The sequence below is a fragment of the Ahaetulla prasina genome, chromosome 7 (genome assembly GCF_028640845.1).
Source record: "Ahaetulla prasina isolate Xishuangbanna chromosome 7, ASM2864084v1, whole genome shotgun sequence".
Lineage (NCBI taxonomy): Eukaryota > Metazoa > Chordata > Lepidosauria > Squamata > Colubridae > Ahaetulla > Ahaetulla prasina.
The window spans coordinates 62,351,244-62,375,865 of record NC_080545.1 but is presented as its reverse complement, the minus strand read 5'-3'; the positions used below and the strand labels follow the sequence as shown (position 1 = coordinate 62,375,865).

The following is a 24,622-nucleotide window of genomic DNA, read 5'->3' as shown; positions in this document are numbered from 1 at the left end:
CCAAAAAAATGGGAGCCACAACAGGGAAGAAGTGTGTGCAGGACCAGATCCTCTGGAATCCCCTTATACACCAACCCCTAAGTTTTCTCTCCCTGGCTGCACACAGATTGGTCCTTCCTAAAGTACCCTGGAGCTAAGACAAGTACAGAGTCCTGGTGGCTCAGTAGTTAGAATGCAGTATTGCAGACTAACTTTGCTCACAATCTGGAATTCGATCCTGATGGGTCAAGGCTGACTCAGCCTTCCATCAGTCTGAGGTTGTTAAAATAAGGATCCAGATGAGTGGGGGTAATATACTGACATTGTAAACTGCTCATAGAGTGCTGTAAAGCACTATAGAGAGGTATATAACTCTAAGTGTTATTCCTATTGCGTTACAGATAAAAACCAGCACTGTGAACCATATTTGAAAACCTACTGGTAACTGCAATAATTGGGGAACTGGTAGTCTATTACAATAGCATTCTCATTTGCTAATATCCTAACTGACATAGTTGCAGTTTTTAACCTGTACCAGTTTCCAGGTTGTTTTCAAAGGAGGACCCATGTAGGACATTTTTCAGTAGCCTAACAGCAGATTAATAAAGACTTTATTTTCTGTTGCCAGAGTTTCATAATTCAGATAGGTTGACAATTGCTGTTTCCTATGAAGTGATCATTCATGGTTGATGACAGATCTTTTTTAAAAACCAAGAGCCTGCCATTTAGTTACCATGCTTAAAAAAGGGGAGGCGGGGATAAGGCAAGTCCATTGCTTCCAAATATGTGTTAAATTGAAAATTATATTATTCACAGTAATCTATGTCATTTGTGTAATGATTCATACACTTGTTTAAATATTAGAATAAATTTAACTGCCCTGTCCATATTGCTTCAGATGCAATGGATTTGTCTATAATTTTAGGGAAATCACCAGACAGTTTTGTCAGTTATATCTGAAATCATTTAAATGGAGGCACATTAAGTGAAGGTTTCATTGCAATTGTTTTCAGTAAATTTTAAAAAATGAGCATCGTATATATCTCTTCTATGCATATTCTTTACAACATTGGACTGCTTGATCTTCCGGGCCTTATCTTGTATCTCATTAAATATATATAATTTATCTCATTATATCTTATATCTCCTTAGTTTGCATTAAAACTATGAAGATACCACCAAAAATGAAGAACTCTATCTGACCAATCCATCAAATTGGAATCTACCATGGATTACAGACTCAATATGCACGCACGCACACACCTCATTATTAAAGCTTACCTTTCTTTGATTTGTCATCAATCCATTCTCTTTGCAATCAGGTCCACTAGTTAACATTCCTAGATTGCTAAACGTTTTGTCCACCTGTTTGAATTAAAACAAGATTTTTTTAAAAAAGTTACTTGAAACTAGTATGCCTATGTTTCAATCACTAACTCAGCCCAAGTGATCTCACAGGGTTGTTATTGTAGTGAAAACAGGAGGAAGAAGGAATAATATGTATGTTTCCCACCTTTACACACACACACACACACACACACACACACACACACACACACATACATACACCTTACTTGATTGCCTGTACTGCTGACTTTTGATTCTTCAAGCGGTTTCATTTGATTAGTTATATCCAAAGATCTGTAAAAAGGTAATTATAACTTATAGATTCAATCTCAAAAACAACCCAGAAATACATTCCAATAGAATGCAACAGAAATACATTCCAAATGTTATAATTACAAATTAAAAATAATTTGCTTTGAGTTTCTTTTTCAACATAACAACATTAGTAATTATATTATTATATATAGGTCACATCAGACTCTACATCACAGGTTCACAGGTTAAATCAAAGCAGCATAAATTCACAGGTTAAATCAAAATAATAAAATACAATTAACATACAGACAACACAGGGTTACTGTACAATAGACCACACACAGATGATGGCTGGAAAAAAAATCAATATTCAACCCTCCTCAGTTCTTGTCTGCCACAGCAATTTAAAAATTCATCAAAGTTGATATAGTTTTTCTTTTCTATTTTGCATGCATGCTGAACCAATTAAAATTTCTCCTCCATCTCTCACTACCATCAGTAAGATAATTATGCATGTGTATTATTTTTATCTTTCTTCTGCATGCAGAATAATTTTGGGGGCACTCCGGAATGCCTCCTTTGCTCCCAATACCACATGTCTATCCTCAAAACAATCTCTTACAGATAATAAAAATAATATTTTCACTATTGTTATTAAGTTACTTGCATTAATAAACTATAAAATGTTAGCCCATTTAAATTATATGAAATGCATATAACAGAGCATAGATTCTTCCAATTTCTCCTGTTTATCTCATTAAACTATATAACAGTATTGAATATAAATTGAAAACACATACCTATAGTGTATTCAAATTCTATGACAGACATCATGCCCAAGGTATCTCAGTTTTAATGTAAACACATCATTGGTTCAATTCACATATTATACTAACCCATGGTTTAGCAATGCTGAAATCATAACTCATACATACCCTGTTTCCCCCAAAATAAGACATCCCCTGATAATAAGCCCAGTTGGGCTTCTGAGCGCATGGCAATAAGGCCAAGCGCTTATTTCAGGGTTCAAAAAAATATAAGACAGCGTCTTATTTTCGGGGAAACACGGTAATACAAATCCATATATTTGTGTGGCTAGGTTCACACACCAGCTCATGAACTCAAATCAAATGAATATTGTGGTTTAACATGTACTAGTCCAGCCATTATTGAGTGTGGTTTCATGTAGAATACTAAAATCCTATCCAAGATGATTGAAGATAAAATTCATAGTCTGCTTATATTTATTCCAAACTGTTCAACTGTGAAGATGAATGGCAGTTAGCTAGCTCTATCAGACTGTGAAGGAGTTAAGAAAAGTATCATAAAATTCCTTGCAGTAGAATATTAATAGCCAGCTAACCTATTAGTATATACTATTCATGAAGTTTATCTAGTTTTTTAATAGAAAAACTCAAGAGAACCAGAAAATTATCTAACAAAGCAAAGAGATAATATGAATTCATTATGACAGCATGATGTTTCACATACTTACTTTTGTTGTTCCTGCATAACATGGATTTGTTCAAGTTTGGTCTTGTGTTCAGCTTCCAATTTATTTAACATCTCTTTTATGACTGAAATAAAGGAATTAAACTAGAAGAGAAATATATTTAACATGAAGAAATATGAAAAACACCAGTCTTCTAATATAGAATATGCACCAAGAGAAATCTAACAAATTAAAATGGGCACCACAAAACCATTATGTGAGGAGCACAGTGTGACATTCAGCAATCCTATGCACACTTAATTAAATGCCATGCTGAATTCAATGACTTTATTTATATACTTACTGCAAAGTATATGTAATATAAGAACATATGCCTTGTGGCCTTTTTTATATTTTTCATTAAATTTATAAGGAATTGTAGTGATGTTAAAGGTGTGTTGACTAGTGAAATAAATGAATCTGTATTTTTATAGATAGATGCTGCTATGTTGTTGGTTGAGAACCTGAATATGGTGAAAAAAGAAGTATGGGAATGAAAATTAATGTACCACAGAATGCTTCTTAAAGATGGGGAAATGGATAAAAGAGGAAAATTAGGATATGCAAATGCTGGTAGAAAAAAAACTGCAAGGAATGAATGTTTATAAAAGAAGTTACCATTTCTGCATATAAGCCTGTACTTCTGTCCACTTTGTTATATGGAACTGAAGCTGGAAGAAAGAATGAGGATCAAATTGCAAAACAAAAGAGGAAGGAAACAAGAAAGTAATGGTTGGATGGAATTGATAAGAATCTCAAAAAGAACTGAAAAAATTCAAGAAAAATGTAACATACTAATTGAGGTATGGATGTCATAAAAACAAGAACGGTTTGCAAGGACAGAACTGTATAGAGTCATTACAAATGTTGGTACAAACTACTGTTCGACTTCCTTCTTTTTTTCTGCTATCATCTCCCTCCAATTTCTTTTTTTTTTTACTATTTCTTTTTCCCCCTGCACTTTGCAAAACACTGCTTATCCTGAAAGGGAATAGGGTGATGTACACAACACTGCAGTATTAAGGTCTAAAATAGAACCATCTTGAAATAATACAAATTAACAAACTGCCTTGTGAAACTGTCCCCAAAGTACACTTAAATTATTTTCTGTACTTTACATGATATATGCATGTAAATGTTTTACATTTGTTTCCCAAATAATTTAAACACATTTGTACCCAATGTTTTTTTCTCTCAATCTATGTGTATGCGTGGGTCTCAAGCAGCTCTTTTAATATTTGCCTAGACAGTGACCCCTTCCAAAAGTCTTCAGTCAAATAAAGTTAACGCTATTACTCAATAATGGAATAAAAACTGTTCAGTAGACTTGGACCCTGAAACTTATTGATTTAAATATTAGGAGATGGAAATGAAGTTTGCAGAAACTGATATATTTGTCTTCAAGTTTTCCATAAAAAGAGGATTTACGTAAGGACAGGAATGGAGGCAAGGGTTTGTTGTTTTGTGATTAACAGTTCTAGTCTCTTGATTACAAGAGAGGATTTTTGTCAGTGATCACAACTTTGGAGGATAAAAAGCAATATTTCACAGCCTTATTCCTATGCTTAGTGCTTTTTATAAGCTTTCTTTCACATGTTTGGAAAATGTTGGAAATCTAATCAGGTCAATGTAATTTCTGCAATATTGTTGCCAACTGAGCAAAAGCGAAATAAAGAAATAAAATAAATGAATGTTTTATTAATTAAAATGCCTGAATCCTCACATTGTATTTCTGAAGTTGTCCAGTTTTATTTGCTAGCAATATACTTTTCATTCAAATCACCAATCCCCTTTCAGTTTGCAGCTTCTTTTCTATAAACACCATTGTATTTATATTTCCTTAGTGAGGTCAAAATATATCCATGGGCTTTTGCAGGGGAGGGAACAAATGAATGCCATCCCATGCTGGAGCCACTATAGCTTAAGATACGGGTGTCAAACCCGCATCATCACAGCGGTATTATGTGACGTATTGGGACTCCCCCCACTCTGCTAAACCAGGTGTGGCCAGCGTGTGACGCATCCGGCCCACAGCCGTGAGTTTGACAGCCCTGACTTAAGACTTGGATCAGACATCAGCTTGCAAGTATATAAGGGTAACACTGATGTCACTGTATATTGTCTCTTTGGCATAATTGTACTTCATTGTAGAGACTATACATATTACCTATGCTGAAAGTTATTTTTATAACCATCATCACCACCATCTCAAAAAACCAAAACAACTCAACCAGTGCAAGCTAAGGCTCCAAATTGGAAAGTTTGCTCCTTCACCAAAAGAAATCATGGAATGAAATCAAAAGCAATTCAGTCCCCTTACTTTTGCAGAACTGCATTCAAAATAGCTTTAATGCAACATAGTGAAATATAAAATGAGCATCTCATCTGTGACCCAAGTTTGGATTCTTTATGAATAACTCCAATATTACATTTTTATATTGAAAATATATAATTAATCATCTTACCTGATTTAGATTAAGATTGTTCTCAATGCTAAGAGGAATCAGATGTGGGAGCACCTTTCCTGCAAGTTGTTCTTTTGTAATTCCCAGCTTTTTGTGACTAAATGTACATTTGTAAATACCTGTTATGAAAGATTAATGGTTTAGCTATTTATCTTGTTTTAATGAATCACAATCATTATATTTTATTCCTAGCACAAGACTAGTTTCAATTACAGTAAATAACAAACTTTCATTGCACTCTCTATATATAGTTGCATACAAACATACTGATAAACCCCAGTCAGTCTACATGATATAAAAGAATAGAAACTGATACATAACATAAAGAACTATTTAAAATAGTAAAGAATGATTGAATTCCTATTATTTATCTGCAGTTGCTTACAAAATCAAATAATACTGTAGTGTATATGACAAGAACAGAAATTTGGCACACTTCCAAATTAATCACATTATTTTTAAGTTGTTAATAAGGCCCCAAAAGATGGTGACTCACTTGCTACAATTACCTAGATAAAGATGAAAACTCTGACACTTATAACTTCTCAAGTTGTGGGTGTCCTATTTACTTTCAGCCACCATGATCTCCTCTAGACATCTGTCTGCCTATTTGAGAATGAAGATAATTTATGTTTATGAAGCAGGGGAAATCTATTAAAAAAGAAATCTCTAAACACTTTCTGCTAGCCATTCAGTTGCAAGAAGTGTTATTAAGAAACAGAAGCTACATGCAGTTATTGAAAGCAAGGCAAGGAAGACCAAGAAAAATCTCTGCTTGAGCTGTTCTCAAGCTGGTAAGATCTAGAAAAATGGAACTCACAGATCACTATAAAGAAACAACTGAAAAGTTTGGCTAATTCTAGAGTAGCTGACCAGAGCTTTTGCTTACATAACAAAGATCTATGTGTTCAAACAGATTTGCTAAAATTGGGACTTCCTATTTAGTGCTTGGCATTGAGTAATTTAGTAGATTTAGATTATTCCAGGGGCTTTGAATTGTTTCAGTGCATTGTAAAATTGCCAATGTCAGAAATGACACTGAAGCCCAGTTTGCTAATTCTTCTGGGCCAGAGACTGGTCTCTTAAACTATCACTAAACTGAATTCCGAAGTATTTGGCCATATCTCTGAGTCTGAATATAGAGAAGTGTCCTTTGGAATAGCGAAGACTACAAAGTACTAGAATCCTATGGGGTTTTATAATCAGTGAAGAAAACGAAACTGGTAACAATCAATCATAAAGAACTTACAGAAAAGTAAGACAAAGACTTTGACATGTACTTTGCAGTTCCCAGATGGGAATGTTACTGAAAATGTGTAAGGAAATAATCCATTGTATATAACAAGACCTTCCTGAACCAGTAGACGTCTTCAAGAAAGAGTAGAAAATCTTCCAAAAAGAAGAAATAGAAAGTTGGCTACAGGGAATTTTGAAAGTTTTTCTGCCTGCCAAATGAGATATTACAAAATACTGACTGAAAGAGCAAAAAATGGTGGTAAAAAACAGAAGGATCTTTTTTATTAAAAGACATCAAATGATTTTGTGCACTGATTGATGTAGGATTTAAATTGTGGTGAAACAGAAAGTTGGGGGGGGGGGGATAAACTGGTTATGCTTATGCAGGTTAAAAGTGAGATAGATACCCAGATAATTTTGAATCTGTAAACAACTGCATATAAATATAATTGCGCTCACATTTGCAGCAACATTTCATGCTTAACTTTGTATAACACAGAGATTGGTGTTAGCTTCTGTTCATTTAGGGGTTTATTGAAACTTAAATTTGAGCAGGGCTGTCAAAACTGTTGCATAATTGTTGCATGCAATTATAAATGTATAAACATGTTTTATATTTATTTTAATTTGAGGGGATAGGAAAACAAGATATTGAAGTTAATTATTTTTTCAACTAGATATAATAATATGTTCCTGGGTAGTTAATATATGTTGATACAGAGTTTGAACTTAAAAGAAAATATTGGAAAACTAAACAAGTTATACACCTCTGAGCCATACTATAAACATATTGTTTTTGAATCAGTACACCAAAAGTACTGTAGAGGAATTATGGTAGACAACACAAAAAATAAAAAATGTATTACCTAAGATTCCCATAAGGACTGCAGGTTCTTTGGAAGGAATTTGTTGCAAAAAAGGCAGAATATCATCAAGAACAAACCACTTATCCAAGTATTCCAAAATTTTTCCCAAGCAGACTAAGGAATTTACACGTACCTAATGAAAATATAAACAAATCCTCTGAACTTTTATGAATAAAGGTGATTTAGAATGGAATTTCATAAACAAGCTATTTAATCACTTAAAACCTGTGTGTACATGAAATGCAATTCCTATATTTCCTTTCCAGATTTAAACGGTGTGGGTTTATGTACAGAGAAGCAGAGAAAACTTATTCTTACATGGGAAGCTTCAAAAGCAATATAATTTTAACAATTTATTGCATGCAAAAAATAGTTAAAATTCTGCAGTTTTTTAAAAAATCAGACAGTCTACCTATTACCTAATATGAAGTAGGTACATTCATTTGTTAATTAAATTATCTTATTGTGGGGCTATTCTAGGAGGTTACAAAAATAAAAAGGAAGAAATGAAAAGACTGTAAACAAACCAGAAGTAAAATAACATAATAAATAAATAATGAAAAAATAAGAATATATCAATGTAACAAAAAAAATGGATGGGTGGAGAGCAGAGAGCAAGGGAGAGAAGTAGAGTCTGCCATCAAACCAGCAACCATTTCAACAACAACAATAATAATGCTTATTTATAAAATTCATATACTATACAGACCTTTAATGGTTCAAGATGACTTACAAAAATACAAATCTGCGCTAAATTAGATTTAAATCGAAAGTGAAATGGATCATAACAATCAATTTCATTTAACAACTGTCGTAGCTGTAAAGCTGCTGTTTTGTTAATCAGCTTGCCTAAATATACTATTTGATATCAGCTGATAGTTGTTAAAATTAGTCCAAATATAGTTTATTAAGCAGGGATCATCTTTGCCTTTTTTAAAGTTTTGGAAATTCTGCCTAATGGGCAAAATATTAATAGTTTGGATGATCATTGATAGGATAGATCTTTGGAAATTTTTAGAAGCCAAGTCAGGAAGAGATTCAATATGCAGGTAATGGTGTGAACAAATATAAAAACAATAACCACTTTCCTAAAGAAACTAATTATGAAACTAACTTATTAAATGGTACAGCAGACACATTAAGGTACAGCTTCAAGTGACATCTGAAGAAACATGAATTTAAGTAATTTTGTTCTTTAAGAACTATCATAATAAAGCTTAGACAAATCCTCATGCAGCCAAAAGCACTAAAGATCAAGTCACTTATTTTAAATAATTCCCTTGGATGATTTCCTGCAGATTCAGTTTGAGATAAGACCAATGCCTCTGCTCCCTCAGTGCTACAAAATAAAGCTTATATGGATGCTACATTGTCTTCAGAATAACAGAGTTGGAAGGGATCTGGGAAATCTTCTAGTCCAACTCCCTGCTCAAGCAGGAGACCTATATCATTTTAGACAAATGGTTGTCCAATCTCTTCTTAAAAACCTCCAGTGATGGAACTGTCACCCTACTATAACTACAATCATCTTAGAGCAGGGGTCCCCAACTTCCAGTCCATGGACTGGCACTGGGCTGTGGCATGCCAGAAACTACGCCCCATCCACGGGATGCAGGCAGCACATGAAACCAGACTCCCTCTGGTCCGCCAAATATCTCTCTCCATGGAAGTTGGAGGCCAGTGTCCTAGAGGTCTGCTCTTGTTATTTCATCACTTGTATATTTTGTTATTAGTATATAAATGAGGTAGCAGATACTAAAAAGCCAGTGCACTAAGCACTTGGGAAATGTTCAACTTTCAATCAGTCCACTAAAATATGTCCAACTAGTACAATGATATCCATCAACCTCTGGGATGGATTAATCTAATTTGATTCCAACACCAAGAGGAAGAAATGTGTTGTCGTAGTCCATTAATATATCTTACCTATCCACTGAATTAGAATTACTAATAATCAGGAAGTAAAATACAATCTAGGTATCAGCTACTTAAAGCTTTTAATTGTAAGTATTTTAAATCAGTAGAGCAGCTGATGAATGAAATGAAAAAATGAGAGAAACTGATGTAAATTTAATAATATAATAATCAAGTAAAGGATAAGATTAAAGATAAATGGGAAAATTTAATTTATGATCAAACCTTAATCTTTTCTTAGAAAGGATAGGACTCTACGGTTCAAATTTTGTAGGAAGTAACCATGTTCTGATATCAATTTATCAATGTTTGTGTCAAAAAGAAATTTTAATTTAGTCACTGAAATTGTTACATTGATAATTCCAGCAATCCTTAAATTGCTAAATTCTTCTAAACATTTTACATAGAATTTCCTCATATATAGATATCTAATGCAATTTGAGAAAATCTCAACATGTTTGTTTAATACATATCTGTGTATATAGTTTGAACCAATTCCAATATGTGAACATTCAGTGGAAATTGAAAAGTTCAGGAATACAATAATATGGTTATGTGAAGGGTCCATATGCTATTAGAAATTCTATACAATTGAGACTGTTTTGTATGGAGAATCTAAAACATGTAGCTCTTTTTTAGGAGCACAGATTTTGGAAATGGGGGCATAATGAAGTAGTAAGCTCCCATTTCCCTCTTCAAATATTAGCTATATAAAATCAAAATAATTTTTGCTAAAACTAAAAAAAACCCCACTAGAAATCAAGTAGTATTGTTCAAACTAAAAAAAAGCAAAATACAAACAATTATAAAGAAGTCTATTAAAACTTACAGCAAGAGATGAAGTTTGTAAACATGCATTTTTAATTCTTGGTATCAATGAATTTTTCATTGATGGATAGTCTATAAGGTTGGCAAATGTGGGAATTATATTTAAACAGAGTTCCTGCAAATAAAAAGAACAAAATTGTCATATAAAAATTGAATAAGGTTTTAACTTTTTTAAAAAGTAATTTTCAAGCCATTGTTTTTAATTTCTGTTCACACTAACTGATAAATATTTTAAGACAAAATTTATACCCAGGTCAAAGGTAGGATGAAGGATGAAGTGTGGGAAGCACAGGTGTGTAAAACATTTTGAGGTTGGATCCCTCTCACCTTACCCGAATCACAAACTTAGTTTAGAACAAGAAGTTCTATTCATTCACAAAATAAGCTGATTCTGAAATGGACCATTCCAATTGTGAATGTTCAGAATGACCTGCTTTTAAGCCAAACACTTCCAGTAAAGTTGTAATGGTATGCCCTGACTTTGGAATGCTTTTGCGAAACTAGAACAGAGAGTATTTGAAAGTCAGAAGATACATTTAGGATCAGAACTTTTTAACCTTGAAACGCTTTACACACTTCTAAAGAAAATAATATTTATTTGTTCATCCTTCCTTTTGAACCGAAAAACAATCAGTTCATAGAGTCAATGTTGTAAGAAAAAGTGATATTCCAAAATTAAAGAAATGCAAAGATTAAAAATTTAACATACTGCTTTTTAAATATTTTTACTGCTTTGTAAGACTTTGTTCTAAAGACTGATAGAAACAAATACAAGAAATAAAGATAGGATAACAGCATCTTTCAAAGATCCCAAATACATTTCAATTATAACAAAAGTTGAAAAAAAAATATAGTCGCCAGACCTGTATTTGAATTGACGGTGCTTCTAAGGCTCTATAAACCATTGGCAGAACACTGTTCTTTATTTCATCTGGAGGTGTTTTGGTTAGCAATAGATCCATTTTTTGAAGAAATATCAAGAGAATCTGTTTATGAAATGTAAATTTTAAAAAATTACTTTTGCTTATTTTGTTAATCAGACTAATATTTCAGAATAACTTTCAGTGTAACATTTGGTACCAATCTGTATTCAAATGTCAGTATATATAGCAAATATATTCACTTACCATGTTGCTAGCCTGGAAGCATGGAAAACAAGAACACCAATTTTAAAATAGAAATTACCAGTATGTACTTATTGGAATGTGTAGCAGAATGGAGTAAATCCACAAAATGCAATATACTAGACTTAGAAACTAAATCTGCTCACCTGGCAGAAATCTATTCCAGGGAATTCCATCTAGGATTCTGAAATAAACTATGGCTGGAACTTTACAGACTGAATATATTTTATAAAGATACAACAGTTCTATCTTTTCTTTTCAGCATGTCAGTGTAATCTGACTTTAAGGCACACATTTTTTGTCAATATTTAATGGGAAATACAAAATGTTCAATAATAGGAAACAAGACTAATGTTTAAGATTCAAATGTACCTGGATTGGTTCCTGTTGTCTAAAGACAGGGCTGAGGTCAGGTAGAATTAGTTTAATGTATTCTTCTTTGGTACATTCCTCCGCAATGAGCAGAACATTAGGCAGAACAAAAGGTACCATGTCTGGATTTACAAATTCAGATGTTAAGCAAGGCAAAATTCTTTGCACTATAACACGCTGAAAGAAAATAGATACCTTACTTTTCAAAGATATAAGAAGATTTTTATAATTAACCTTAAATATTACAAATAAAAATGCAGCATTTTCAAAAATAATTTTATAACTGGTGCATCCTATAACTCTCTTTTTTAAAACATGTGAAATCAGCAACATTTATCAATCTCAAAAGGAAGTCATTAGAATGCATATTTCATTTACAATATACAGCATTGTGTAGGCATTTATTAATATAATTTGGAATATGCTAACCTTAGGTAGTTTTGGTAAAACTTTTGGCAGCCCTTTGAAAAACTGTGATTTTTGAAGATTATCCCTTTGGAATAAAGAATCAAAGTACTGTAATGTCATGGCCCCAACATCATCGAAGAATGGTATCTAAAAAGATAAGAAAAGATTATTTAGATGATAAATAGCTTATATATTAATAGCATTTCATTTTAATTAAGAATAACAGGTTATTTTATGAATAGACTTGAGTGTCTGGGAGTAAGACAATATACAATTTAATAAATAAATGAAATTAAAAAAAATTAAAAATAAAGATAAAAATCTAACATCAAATAGACATTTTTCTTGATGTATTTCGTAAGTATCACTTATTTCTAACAACTACAGACAGTCTCTAAAAAGATATTGCCAAAAAAAAATTCCAGGGAATTACTGAGCACTGGCTCTGCTAATAAGAGAAATGTAATCACTTATATTCCAATCTCCCATAAACCAGGGTATTTTAAGAAAACATTTTAAAACTTTATATTTATTGTTTGTAATGACAATTGAAGACTTATGTTCTGCAGTTATTTCTATTTACTCACTTTAGTCATTTGGTCTGCATCTGGTCTGACTGCAGGAGTGACATTTAACAACAGTTTTACATGTTCACGGACATCGTCTGGGATGTTTTGAAGATTACTGGAATTCAACCGACTAAGCTGTACAGAACACATGCCATCCATTATTAACAACAAAAAATTCCTGCCTGTAATATGTGTATTATATAAAAATCTTTCGGTTTAGAATTTCACCATATACAATATACATTTTCATGGTCATAAATCACATAATATCTGAAACCAGCCATTATAAATCAATAAAGGTAGTCGTTGAGATACAACCATAATGGAGCCTGCCCATTACGGTTGCATGTCAGTGACCTTTAAGCGAAATAGCCTCACTTAACCATCCCACTCCCTCGTCTCCGTGATGCAGCTATTAAACAAAGCTGACGGTTGTTAAATGGAGCACATGGTGCCTCTGGTGGAGGAGGTTCTGAGAGGACGATGCAGGCCCAGGATCATCTGCTCCATACCTCCCATGGCTACCCAAACCCCCTGAAGCAATCCATGTTCGGTTTCTCATCCCATGGGGTTCCCACAGTCCTTCAGCGTTCTTCCCACAAAGCAAGCAAGGGAAATCAAGCTAGCTGGAACTTGCAAGCCTCCAGCGGCCTTCCCACCCAGCAAAGACGTGGAGATCAGGCTGAACAGGGTTTGCAATCTCCAATATGCAAGGGGAGATCAATCCATCCAGAGCTTGCAAACCTCAATTGAACAATGGGAGATCCCACCCAAGGATGTGCAGGACTCTTGCTTGCTCAGAAGTGCCCAACTTACCTTTTTGTTTTTTGCATCTTCATAAAAGACACCTGGCCCAATATAGCATCAGTTTCTTACAACCCCAGACTTGTGGCAAATTCCTGCTATTTTGCAACAAGTTCTATTCTCACAATACTGTAGAGTTTTGTTTTAAGGAGGCTCCCACTTTTTAAGGAGGCTCCATTTGTTTGTGGAATTTATGGAGTCTCCTTAAAAAGGAAATTCCCTACAGATTTGCAAGAATAACACTTGCTTTGCCAAGAGGCTAAGTCTGTAAGAAAGCTGATCCTATATTGGCCTGGGTGCCTGTCTCAGAAGCTGCAAAAAACAGAAAGGTGAGTATTGCTGGGCTGTGAAGCCTGAGTCCTGAAAGTTCTTGACTGGGAAGGAAGCTATCAAGCACCAGACAGCAGATCTCCTCTTTTCTTGCAGAGTGAGAAAACTGCTAGTGATAGCTTGCAAGCTCCAAATGACTTGCATCCACTTACAGCCAGCCTGATTTCCCTTGGGTGAATGAGTGGCTGCAGGGATCCAATAGGGTGGATGAATGCTGCACCATCCCTGCATTCAGCCATAAGGGCAAATGACTGCAAGGGTGCTGCAGCCATCGTAACTTTGAAATCAGGTTGTAAGTAACTTTTGGGGAGTCTGTTGTAACTTCAAAAGGTTTCTAAGCAACCAGTCATAAGTTGAGGACTACCTGTATTTGAAAATACATATTAATAGATTTAAATGTACCTGATCCAGCTGTCTGCTGAAGCTTTTATATATATCTTGTTTGTTGACCTCAAAAATTGGCTTCCCATTATTAAATATAGCATATATAATTGCCCCTAGAGAATACATGTCACTAGCTGTTTCACAGTTTACTGAAAGGATGTATTCTGGTGCCAAATACTGAGGATTTGGAAGACACAAAGATGGTAAATTTGGATCCCATTCTTTAGAAGAGAATTTGGGCTGCAATAAGAAGTGTAAATAAAGTCATATATTTTGAAAAAATCAAATTTAAATCAAATTTACTCGAGCCAAGTAATATTAATATTCACAAGTATTACTTTAACTACTTATCTATATTTTCAATAGATATATTCCGATTTTAATTGAAGTTCATTTAATTTTTTGACACACATTTTTAATATTATGTGAAAAAAGCAAACCTTGTCTATAAGAACATATAATATATATAATAAATATGCCATTCTATTTAATTTTAGGGTTGCTAGATACTTAATGGATGAGGAAGAATAAGCTTCAACCATGGCAAAATCAAGTTGCTGGGGATTTTAAGGCCCCCTTACTCTGGGGATTTTCCATCCTTAACTCTGTATGGGGGTGTATTTGGGAATCCTCTTGGGCTCTCAGATCCTGCTTGAAGAACAAGTGCAGCCATGGCCAGTGGGGCTTTTACACAGGTTTGCCTTGTACATCAATTGTCGCCATTTCTGGATTGGAAGACCCTGCTTATAATGACTCATGCCTTACTCACTTCCCAACTGGATTATTGAATGTATTCTATATACCGTTGAAAAATACATAGAAGCTGCAACTAGTCCAGGATGTCGTGGTGCGGGTAGTGTTTGGTATTTCCTGTTATGACTATAATACCAGTGTTCTATGAGCTGCCCTGGCAAAAGACTGCCATTATCTATAAAACCTCCATGACACATGACAGGCAATCTGTAGGACTGTCTTCTATTTTTTGGGTGGGGGGACGACTCACCAGATCTAGTAGACAGATAGGCAGAGATGTTCCATGTCCTATCAAACAATGCCATCTTGCAATACTGGTGAATATCTGTGATCTTGTTGGATCCCAACCCCCTTAGCCTTTCACCAACCAATGAAAACCTGGCTGTTTCCCCAGGCATTTTGGGGGGGATGAGTTGTTACTACTGATTGTGACTGAGGCTATTGTTTATCCTTGGGCACTAGGCAATTGCGTGTAGTAGGATTTTGTGTTTTTCATTTTATAAACTATCAAAATTATTTTTGTGAGTTGGTGACTATATAAATAATATAAAATAAATAAATAAATAATTCACTAGCCTGTCCTCCATAGCCTCCTCAAAAATCCATAAAATCTTAATTTGTACTAAAAAATACAAACCACAAATCTTATACAAAATTGTCATCTATGATAATATCATGTGTTTGTCTATCTGGTAAAATAAAGGAATTATCATGTATTAACTCATTGTAAACTTTTAAAACTTTAAAATCAGCTAAGTATTAGACTCTTAGTTTTTTTCAGCTGGCTTCATTTAAGAAAAATAACATTAAACAATTTATTACCTCTTGTTCAGATGGATTTATTGATTGAATGCAGAAGTCAAATCCCATAATTTTCCATGCACCACTTTTATTCAAAATTATGTTTTCAGGAGTAAGGTTGCCATGGACCATTTTCACGCTGCTGTGTAGAAATGACAAGCCTTCTGAAACCTGTTGGGAAGGACAAGTTATTTTCTTGTGATAATGTTTTTTCCCCAATTTTCTGAAACTTACTTATTATGATGGATTATATTTTTGCTTGCAACCATTATCTCAATACTCCACACAATGTAACCAAGACATACTTGCTGCTCCAATCAATTGTAATTAGGTCTTTATTCCTGTTCGTGAGAAATTTTTGCACAATTTACACAAGAACAACTATTCTAGAACACAGAGACTAGCATGCAAACGACCAAGATATCTGAATAAGATAATCTCTTGAGGCGTTCCCAAAAGTCTTTTAAAAACTGAAAGCAGCTGAGGACTGAAGTTTTAATTACCTAAAATGTGTGAATTCACTTGCAGATTATTTTACAACATGCAAGGAATTGATGTACAAATTTATTATAATTTTTATTGTGGACTAAGTGTCTCTACTATATGTGGAATACATTAAGGTGTTCAAAAATAGAGCATAGCATGCAAAATGTTGCAAGATCCACTTCTTCAAATATGTTTATTTTCATATCTTTAGTCATGTAATGGTCCTCCTACTCTGGTAAAATTAGAATACATGTACTCATTTACAGACACACACAAACAATTTTGAATGGATTACAATTATGATGCATCATAATTGATGTAAGTTATAAGTCAATGTATACCTGAAGTAAGCCATATTTTGTTTCCACATCATACAAGTTATATTCTTTGATGTCAGATGGTAAGGGTGAAGGAAGATTCTCCCAGTTACCCAGTATATTAGCCAAACTTGCACTAACTGGTTCTGTACAAAATGCTAGACAATCTCTAAAAGAAAACAAGGATAGTTTTACTAAACACTTCAAACGTTCAATTTAAAAAAAGAGATAGGTATACTAATGCAGGTAGTTTATAGGTTGTATAGCACACTGGCATCTGGAAAATTCACAGGCCATTATGATAAGTGAATATATTTCAATTTCTAATCTTAACAGCAATTACCAAAATCCCAACTACATAAATCAACATTATTTTGCAAGAATCAACACCAGTTAAAATCATTTAAAGCTTTTCAGAATTACTGGAAAAAGAAGAAAATGAAATTTATGAATATTTTAAATAGATCCCTTTGATTTTTCCTTATAAGACTCTCTTGCATTCATAGAATGCAACTTGAATTAAATGCATGTATTTCATCACCCATTATACCCAGAGTATAAAATATTTGAAAAGTATTTAAAATATGGGTTTAAGTTGTAAACCCTTGCTTTATTTAGAAATCTATGTAAGTATTTGAAAAAGAATTCAGTTTTTAAAAATTCTGTATGCTATGCTGCTCTTTGGTCGTCAATTTTAAAAATTCATCAGAATCCAATTATTAGACTGTTTTGACTTTGAATCTATTATTACTTTAGCATTAGAAATTTTTACCGGGATTCTTCTAGTGGATGCTGCACAGTTAGCAGCCGAGGATGTCGAAGTCTTGTCAGTTGCTGAACTCCGCGTTTTAAGCAATCAATAATTTGATCTTTCTCAAATTTCTGATATTTATCCATAAGTTTTTTATCAAATACAAAGACTGCCACTTCCTAAACATAAGGTATACAAATGTAATTAATGAACCATTTATATTTTATGTGTATCTTATTAAAGAAAACTACATTTAATATTTTACTTTAAAATAATTCTTCTTGATGCCTTTTAATTGAAAACAAGTCATTTCACCACTGTAAGAGAATTGCCATCTTGTACAGGAGGTCTTCGACTTACAACAATTGGGACTGGAACATCTGTTGCTAAGCAAGACAGTTATTATGAGTCGTGCTCAATTTTATAATTTCTTTTGCCACAGTTAAACAAAACAATGCAGGTTTTTAAGTGAATCATGCAGTTGTTAGGTGAATCACATAGTTGTTAAGCATTTGCCATTGACTTTGCTTGCTAGAAGTTGATTAGGAAGGTCATAAATGGTAATGATGTGATCCTAGGATGCTGCAACCAGTAAACACATGTTGATAGTCAACTGCCCAAATTCTGATTATGTGACCATAGGAATTTTGTGACAGTCATAAGTACAAGGACCAGTCAGAAGTCACCCTTTTCAGCACCGTTGTAACTTTGAATGGTCATTAAATGAATGGCTCTAAGTTGAGGACAGCCTATATACAAACCATACTTAAACTACTATATCTATTAAGAATTTTCAAGCTATGTCTTAAGAAAAAAAATAAGCTTTATGTTCAGGCACCTGATGCTGTCATATTCTGTTTATATGGACAGAAAGATTCCATTAAAAGTACAGTTTTTTAACTCTATTACATAATGGTGCTGAAAAATTCACTGGAATATTAACACAGCAAGTACAATACAGAACAATTTTCCTGATAAGTGGCATTCAGCCAAATCTAGCAAAATATCAAAATAATAGTTAGGTCCTTGGAGGTTGTCTGATTCAACCCCCTGCTCAAGCAGAAGACCCTATACCATTTCAGACAAATGGCTATCCAATCTCTTCTTAAAAGTCCTTGAAGTATTTGAGTCTGTTCCTGGGATCACACTCATTATACATCTTGGAAAAGGCACATTTATTTTAAAGTGTCACTGACTATTGACATGTGTACTTATACATGCTTTGAAACACCTTTTCTTCTGATCCAATTACACAGCACTAAAATGTGAGGAAAAAAATCAGAAAATACACATGTATGAATGATTGATAGATAAAAGCATTTTCAAAGCTTTAGTAAGGCTCAGAATACCTAGAGAGATTATCTAGAGAGAGAATGAAAGAAGGAGTAGTGATAACAATATCAGTTGTCCAATATTATAAAGAAGACCTAAGTTGACTTTGTATATAATATACAAATGGATGAAGACTATTGCTTAACATAGTGTAAGCCGCCCTGAGTCTTTGGAGAAGGGCGGGATATAAATGCAAATAATAAAAAAAAAACACCTATTGACTGTTACAAAGAAAAGACAGTCAACCTATTGTCCAAAGTACCTGAAGGCAGGACAAGAAGTAACAGAAAGAGATCCAACCTAGAACTAAGGAAAAATTTCCTGACAGTGAAAATTAATCAGTGGAATGGCTTACCTTCAGAAATTGTGGTGCTACATCACTGGAGATGGAGAGCATGGTGGTGAGAGCAACTGTGGCTGGAGTGCACTGTGGCTTTGTGCTGCAACTAGGCTTTGTGCTGTAGCTCAAAGGCTGCTTTTTACAGCCCAGAGTCACAGTGTGAAACTGCCTTGTGCCATGCTACTGGCTCTGTAGGGTTGGGTAATGTAGTGGCTGTGACTTCCTGGGCATGGCAAGTAGCCCCAGAGCCATGCTATTCTGCTACTACTTGCTATACACAAGAGTGTAACAGCCAAAAAGGGCAGAGGTGGGTGGGGGGGAGATTGATGGGTGCGGGGAGTTGGAGGCAGTCCCTTACCTAACTGAGACTCAGGGCTGGGAAGGACCTAGCCTGGAATGGCTGGAATTGGGGTAGGTCTTTGGCTGATGACTGGTAGAATTTGCTTAATGAGGGCAACTGGGATTGTCAGGATTGCCTTTGCTAAGTAATGTGGTCACATGATGTCTCGCTTTACAACCATATTGCTTAGTGCTGGAAATTCCTGTCCCAATTGTGGTGGTCATAAATCAAGGAATCTGTGCTAGCATGTCTATGGAGATTTTCTATCGTCCAAGTCTGGATGACCAAACTATGATCTGAAGAAGCTTCTTAGATGAGAAGCTAAATGTTTTCAAGGGGAAAAAAAACACAAGTCCAGCTGCCTTTTGAAAAGCACCTTTGGGCAACCTGTGGTAGCAACTACACCAGAGCCAATGTAAGTATAATCCAAGTAACAAATTGCAGAAATAATAAAATCAATATAACATTTTATATTTGTTTCTCAGGCATCCATAGGCAGATCATATTATATGGTTTAAAAATAATTGAGGTGAAAAAGAAACCATAGTCACAACTATTTAAAAGACATTAATCAAAATTAACACAATTAAATTTACCAAAAGCTTGATAAATTAAATGAAAAAGGCCTTCATTATATCTCAGCAGTAACAGAGCAACTGGTGGAAGATTGTATTATATAATTATAGTTCATCTTTTTTTGGTAATACAATGTACAAGAAACCTAATAAGAACAACAACTGATGGACAGATTTATGCAAGAGATGCTCTTTAGATATAAAAGTCACATTGCAATTTATACTTAATAATCCATTCTTAAAACAGTTGGCCCAAAACTGTCCCTGTTAAATTAAATTAAGTCTTTTTCCCATTCTTCAACAGCAGTCCCACACAGAGAACACTAAAGCATGGCTAAATAATGTTTTAGTCTGCACTAATATAAACACATCAATCCTATATACTCAACGAAAACAGTTCAAGAATATTAAAACTTCTTCAGATAATCAGTCATGAGGTGTACAGCTATATATATAAGAGAAGGCTGCAAACCATACAACTAGTTGTCTGTGGGAGAGAGAGTAAGATGTAGAGAAAAGTAAAGTAAATACAATTGTTCAGTGATATACTATATGCTTTGCAAATAGAAGACCCCAATTTAAGTTCCTTCTATCTCAGTTAAAAGAAAGCATGCAACTTTAATTTTTATAATTGCTAGCATATGACTTTTTTTGGCAAAAAAGGTGCCATTTGTATTTTGTAAATAAACAGCATGAGGCTTTTGAAAGTTCAGAAAGCTCCTCAAAGCAGATTATATAGAATAGACTACATTAGAACTGGTGCCCTGTAACATTTATGTAAGATTGTGTACTTTAATAATAAGGGCAGTTTATACAGATAGCCATGACTTACAACCATTTGTTCAGTAACCATTCAAAGTTACAATGATACTGAAAAAAAGTGGCTTATGACTGTTTTTCACACAACCATTGCAGCATCCGTGTGGTCATGTGATCAGAATTTGGGCGTTTGGCAACTGGCATGTATTTATGATGGTTGCAGTGTCCCAGGGTCATGGGGTCACTTTTTGCAACCTTCTATCAAGGAAAGTCTATGAGGAAGCTGATTCATTTAACAGAAATGGCCAGAAAGGTTGTAAAATTTAAAACTTAACAACTATATTGTTTAGCAATGGAAATTTTGGGCTCAATTGTGGTTGAAATTGAGAACTACCTGTAATTCCACAACTCTGCAATTACATTATATCCTAGATAAAAGTATATTTTGATATTAACAAGGAGCAAGTACTGCTATAGTTCACTGAGGAGGTAGTCCTTTACTTATGACCACAATTCCTATTGTAAGTTGTAAGTTGAGTTGGATAAAACTTTTATGATTTTATGACTATTTGGTCATTAAGCTAATCACTACAGTTTAGGGAATCTCACAATTGTTAACCGAATCCAACATCCTCATGGCCATTTTTTGCTGGAAATTAGCAAAAAACCTGTTAAAACCATGATCACATGATTGCAAGATGTGCAACCAATATTAAATATTTAGTTGTCAAGTGCCTGAATTGCAATCATGTGAACTGTCATGTGTCCGATTGCAATTCAATCATGTGAACTGTTGTTAAACAAACTATTGTAACTTGAGGACTACTTGCAGCAAAACCAAAGTGGAGAAATACAGTCTGACAATCAAGGAGAGAAAGAAATGGCATTTGAATAAAGCAAAACTCATGTTTTGAAATACCTGACAGCAACCAATATTTTGATGCATAATATACAAAGGCCAAGAGATAAACTTCTTCCACTCTTGCATCACAAAATCATTTGGCCACAGAAGCAAACAATGGCATCAATATCAATGGCCACAACAAAACAATACTCTACTTAGCACATCAAATACAATGCTCAGGAATTTCATGGAGGTGGTCCAGTATTAACAGACAGTGGATAGGAGGGAGGGGGACAGAAAGTACGTACAATAGCTTTTCAATAAACAAAAGAGTTCAGTACATAAATAAATACACATAAAAAGGGATATACTTTTCCTGGTAATATTTAATATACTTTTATCCCAGAAATATTTACTGAGTCTAGATTCTTCACTTTAGATCTCTTTGGATAAATACCTAACGCTCATTAGGTCATGAGATACACAATAAAATCACAGTAGTTTCTATAAAAACTCTTAATCACGTCAGAGCCAAAATATGAATTAGTGAATTTTTAGCTTGGCTGTGGAATTACATATTGCTGGTTCTTTGTCATAGTTACTGAATGCCATTTCTCCCAAACAATGTCTGAAATTCCAACCAATATATCCAACCTAATTCCTGTCTTCCAGTAGCAATAACAAATAGTACTTCAATGGGGCAACACATATCAACTACATAAATATAACTAAAAACCCTCTGTTGAACAAGCAGGAATTTAGGAATGGCTCTAATTCCATTCATAAGAAATAAGTGGGAGATAGATTAGAAAATATGGGATAACATGAATAGTGTAAAAAATTGTCCCAAAGATTAGCATGCTTAAGAATTAACAATTTTTTCACTTTTAAAAGTCAGCAAATAAGAAAATAAATAATAAAAATGTGTATCCAGAAGATGCTGCTAAATATTTTTAGGATATAATTTTTACTCTTGGTAATAGTTTTGCTCTATCCTGCACATTTTAAAAATATTGATCTAAAGAACAGATGATTTGGTATTTAAGAAACCTTACTCTCAAAGAAAAAGGAGACATGGCTGTGAATATTTTTTTTAAAAGGGTAGAGCTAGAACAACAAAATAATTACTAAAAATTACATATGACATCAAGTATCTTATTTATAAATCTATCAAACTTATACATAATCACTATAATTTACCAGTATTTATGACAACAACCCTAATTTGGACTGGAATTTCTATCACCAAGCGTAGCAGTCATTAGGTGATCATTTTGATAATGTGATCAAAATGATCACCTAATGTACTGCAACAACTGCATTATCGCAGGATTAATGCAATAATCCCACCACACTAAAGATATATTCCGTTTGTCTTAGTGACATCTGAATACTTGATAGCAATGTAAGCACGCACATCTAAGATAGGTTAGGATAGATTTCATATATCTACTTGAAGATAGACAGCCTCCTTAGATTGAAATCTAAGAAGTTATAGTATAGTATTCTCTTTAGTTTGTCGTAACTTTTAAATATTGAGACATTTTAGAAACCTAACAGGAACATATATGAACGTCCTTTCCACCAATATTATAATGTTGAGCACAGTCAACAACTTTTATTCTGCCACTGAAAACTACATACTCTCTTTTGAAATACCACTGTGATTATATAGATTTATTTCTCAAAAAGCTTACCTGTTTTGTTGATTTTTTAAAGCCATTAAAAATTTTCCAAGCAAGTTTGTTGCCACCACTGGCAATGTGCCGACCAACATCAAATTCCCTGGTTACAGGATTTCCCATGACTGCACTTGTGACATCTGCAGTCACTTTTGTAACAGTATTCTTCAATTTATTTAGCATCAACTCCATTGTTATGGCAATTCTGCAGTACGTTTACCTATAAATGAATGTTTTGGAAATTTTATTAATACAAATAGTAAAATATACATTAATACAAATAGTAAAATATACAAAATATACAATACTCACTAAATATGTTACTCACTTTCATTATTTAAATGAAAGCTTGATGCCACAATAATAAAGAATTTTAACATTTTTGTATCCCTTTTTGAATTTGAACAATGACTTTTTTATTCTAATAGTTAATACCATTTAAAATGTTAAAAATGTCCAATATTTGTTTGAAAACTTCCATTGATGACTCATGATTCCAGAAGGCAGACTGTTTCCCTAACTCTCATAGTCAATTGGATATGTCAAGTTGGATCTCTCTTTGGAAAGCTTTGAGCCATTGTTTTCTTGGCACTGTAGGGAATGAATTTATATTCTCTCTGTCACAATTCTTCAAACATTGAAATACTAGCTGGATACCCGTGCTTCGCTACGAAACTATGTGATGTGGCTTGATAAATCAACACTTACAGCTTGACAATTAATGAGTAGTGATGATCGGCCTCTCCTCTCCCCTTCTCTCCCTCAGGCTTGCCCCACAGAAGTCTCCCCTATCCTTCTCTCCCTCAGGCTTGCCGCAAAGAAGCCTCCTCTATCCTATCCCCTGGTTGCTGCTATGAAAGTAAAACTGAAAGTGGAACTCCTCTCCTCTGCTTGTGTTTTGCATTTGGAACAAATTTCTTTTCAGGTGGGGAGGGGGAGTAGAACTCCTTAGCATCAGAGCGTGTTAATAATAACATAGGAAATACTAATGCTCAGATGGTCATTTCGAAAAATCCTTTCTTAGTGAGCACCTAGAAACCAAGAGGAACATATGTGGCAAATTTCAAGTTTGAAGGCTTTACAGTTCTGGCGATTTCATGATTACCGCATGAGTGGGTTTTTGCTTTTATATATATAGATTACTATCACGTCTAATCTTAGACTTCTCTTGTTCGGGTAAACACATATAGTTCTTTTTACCATTATTCATAGGATTTAACCTTCAATCTCTTCATCATCTTTGTTGCTCTTCTCTACACATTTTCCAAT

General features: G+C 34.0%; 1 protein-coding gene across 1 annotated transcript in view; it reads right to left on the bottom strand.

Annotated features, from left to right (window-relative positions):
- The window catches only part of SCYL2 (SCY1 like pseudokinase 2), a 39,619-nt gene that overhangs the window by 4,018 nt on the left and 10,979 nt on the right, over positions 1–24,622 (bottom strand). Inside the window, exons 2-16 of the mRNA XM_058189872.1 lie at positions 23,369–23,573; positions 17,503–17,660; positions 16,755–16,899; positions 15,949–16,098; positions 14,392–14,613; positions 12,874–12,990; positions 12,308–12,433; positions 11,879–12,055; positions 11,246–11,368; positions 10,384–10,497; positions 7,641–7,773; positions 5,539–5,657; positions 3,077–3,177; positions 1,554–1,620; positions 1,261–1,344 (exon numbers count right to left, since the gene is read on the bottom strand). Of these exons, the coding sequence (XP_058045855.1) occupies positions 1,261–1,344; positions 1,554–1,620; positions 3,077–3,177; positions 5,539–5,657; positions 7,641–7,773; positions 10,384–10,497; positions 11,246–11,368; positions 11,879–12,055; positions 12,308–12,433; positions 12,874–12,990; positions 14,392–14,613; positions 15,949–16,098; positions 16,755–16,899; positions 17,503–17,660; positions 23,369–23,545 (2,013 nt within the window). The 5' untranslated portion in view covers positions 23,546–23,573. The remainder of the gene's footprint in view (positions 1–1,260; positions 1,345–1,553; positions 1,621–3,076; positions 3,178–5,538; positions 5,658–7,640; positions 7,774–10,383; positions 10,498–11,245; positions 11,369–11,878; positions 12,056–12,307; positions 12,434–12,873; positions 12,991–14,391; positions 14,614–15,948; positions 16,099–16,754; positions 16,900–17,502; positions 17,661–23,368; positions 23,574–24,622) is intronic.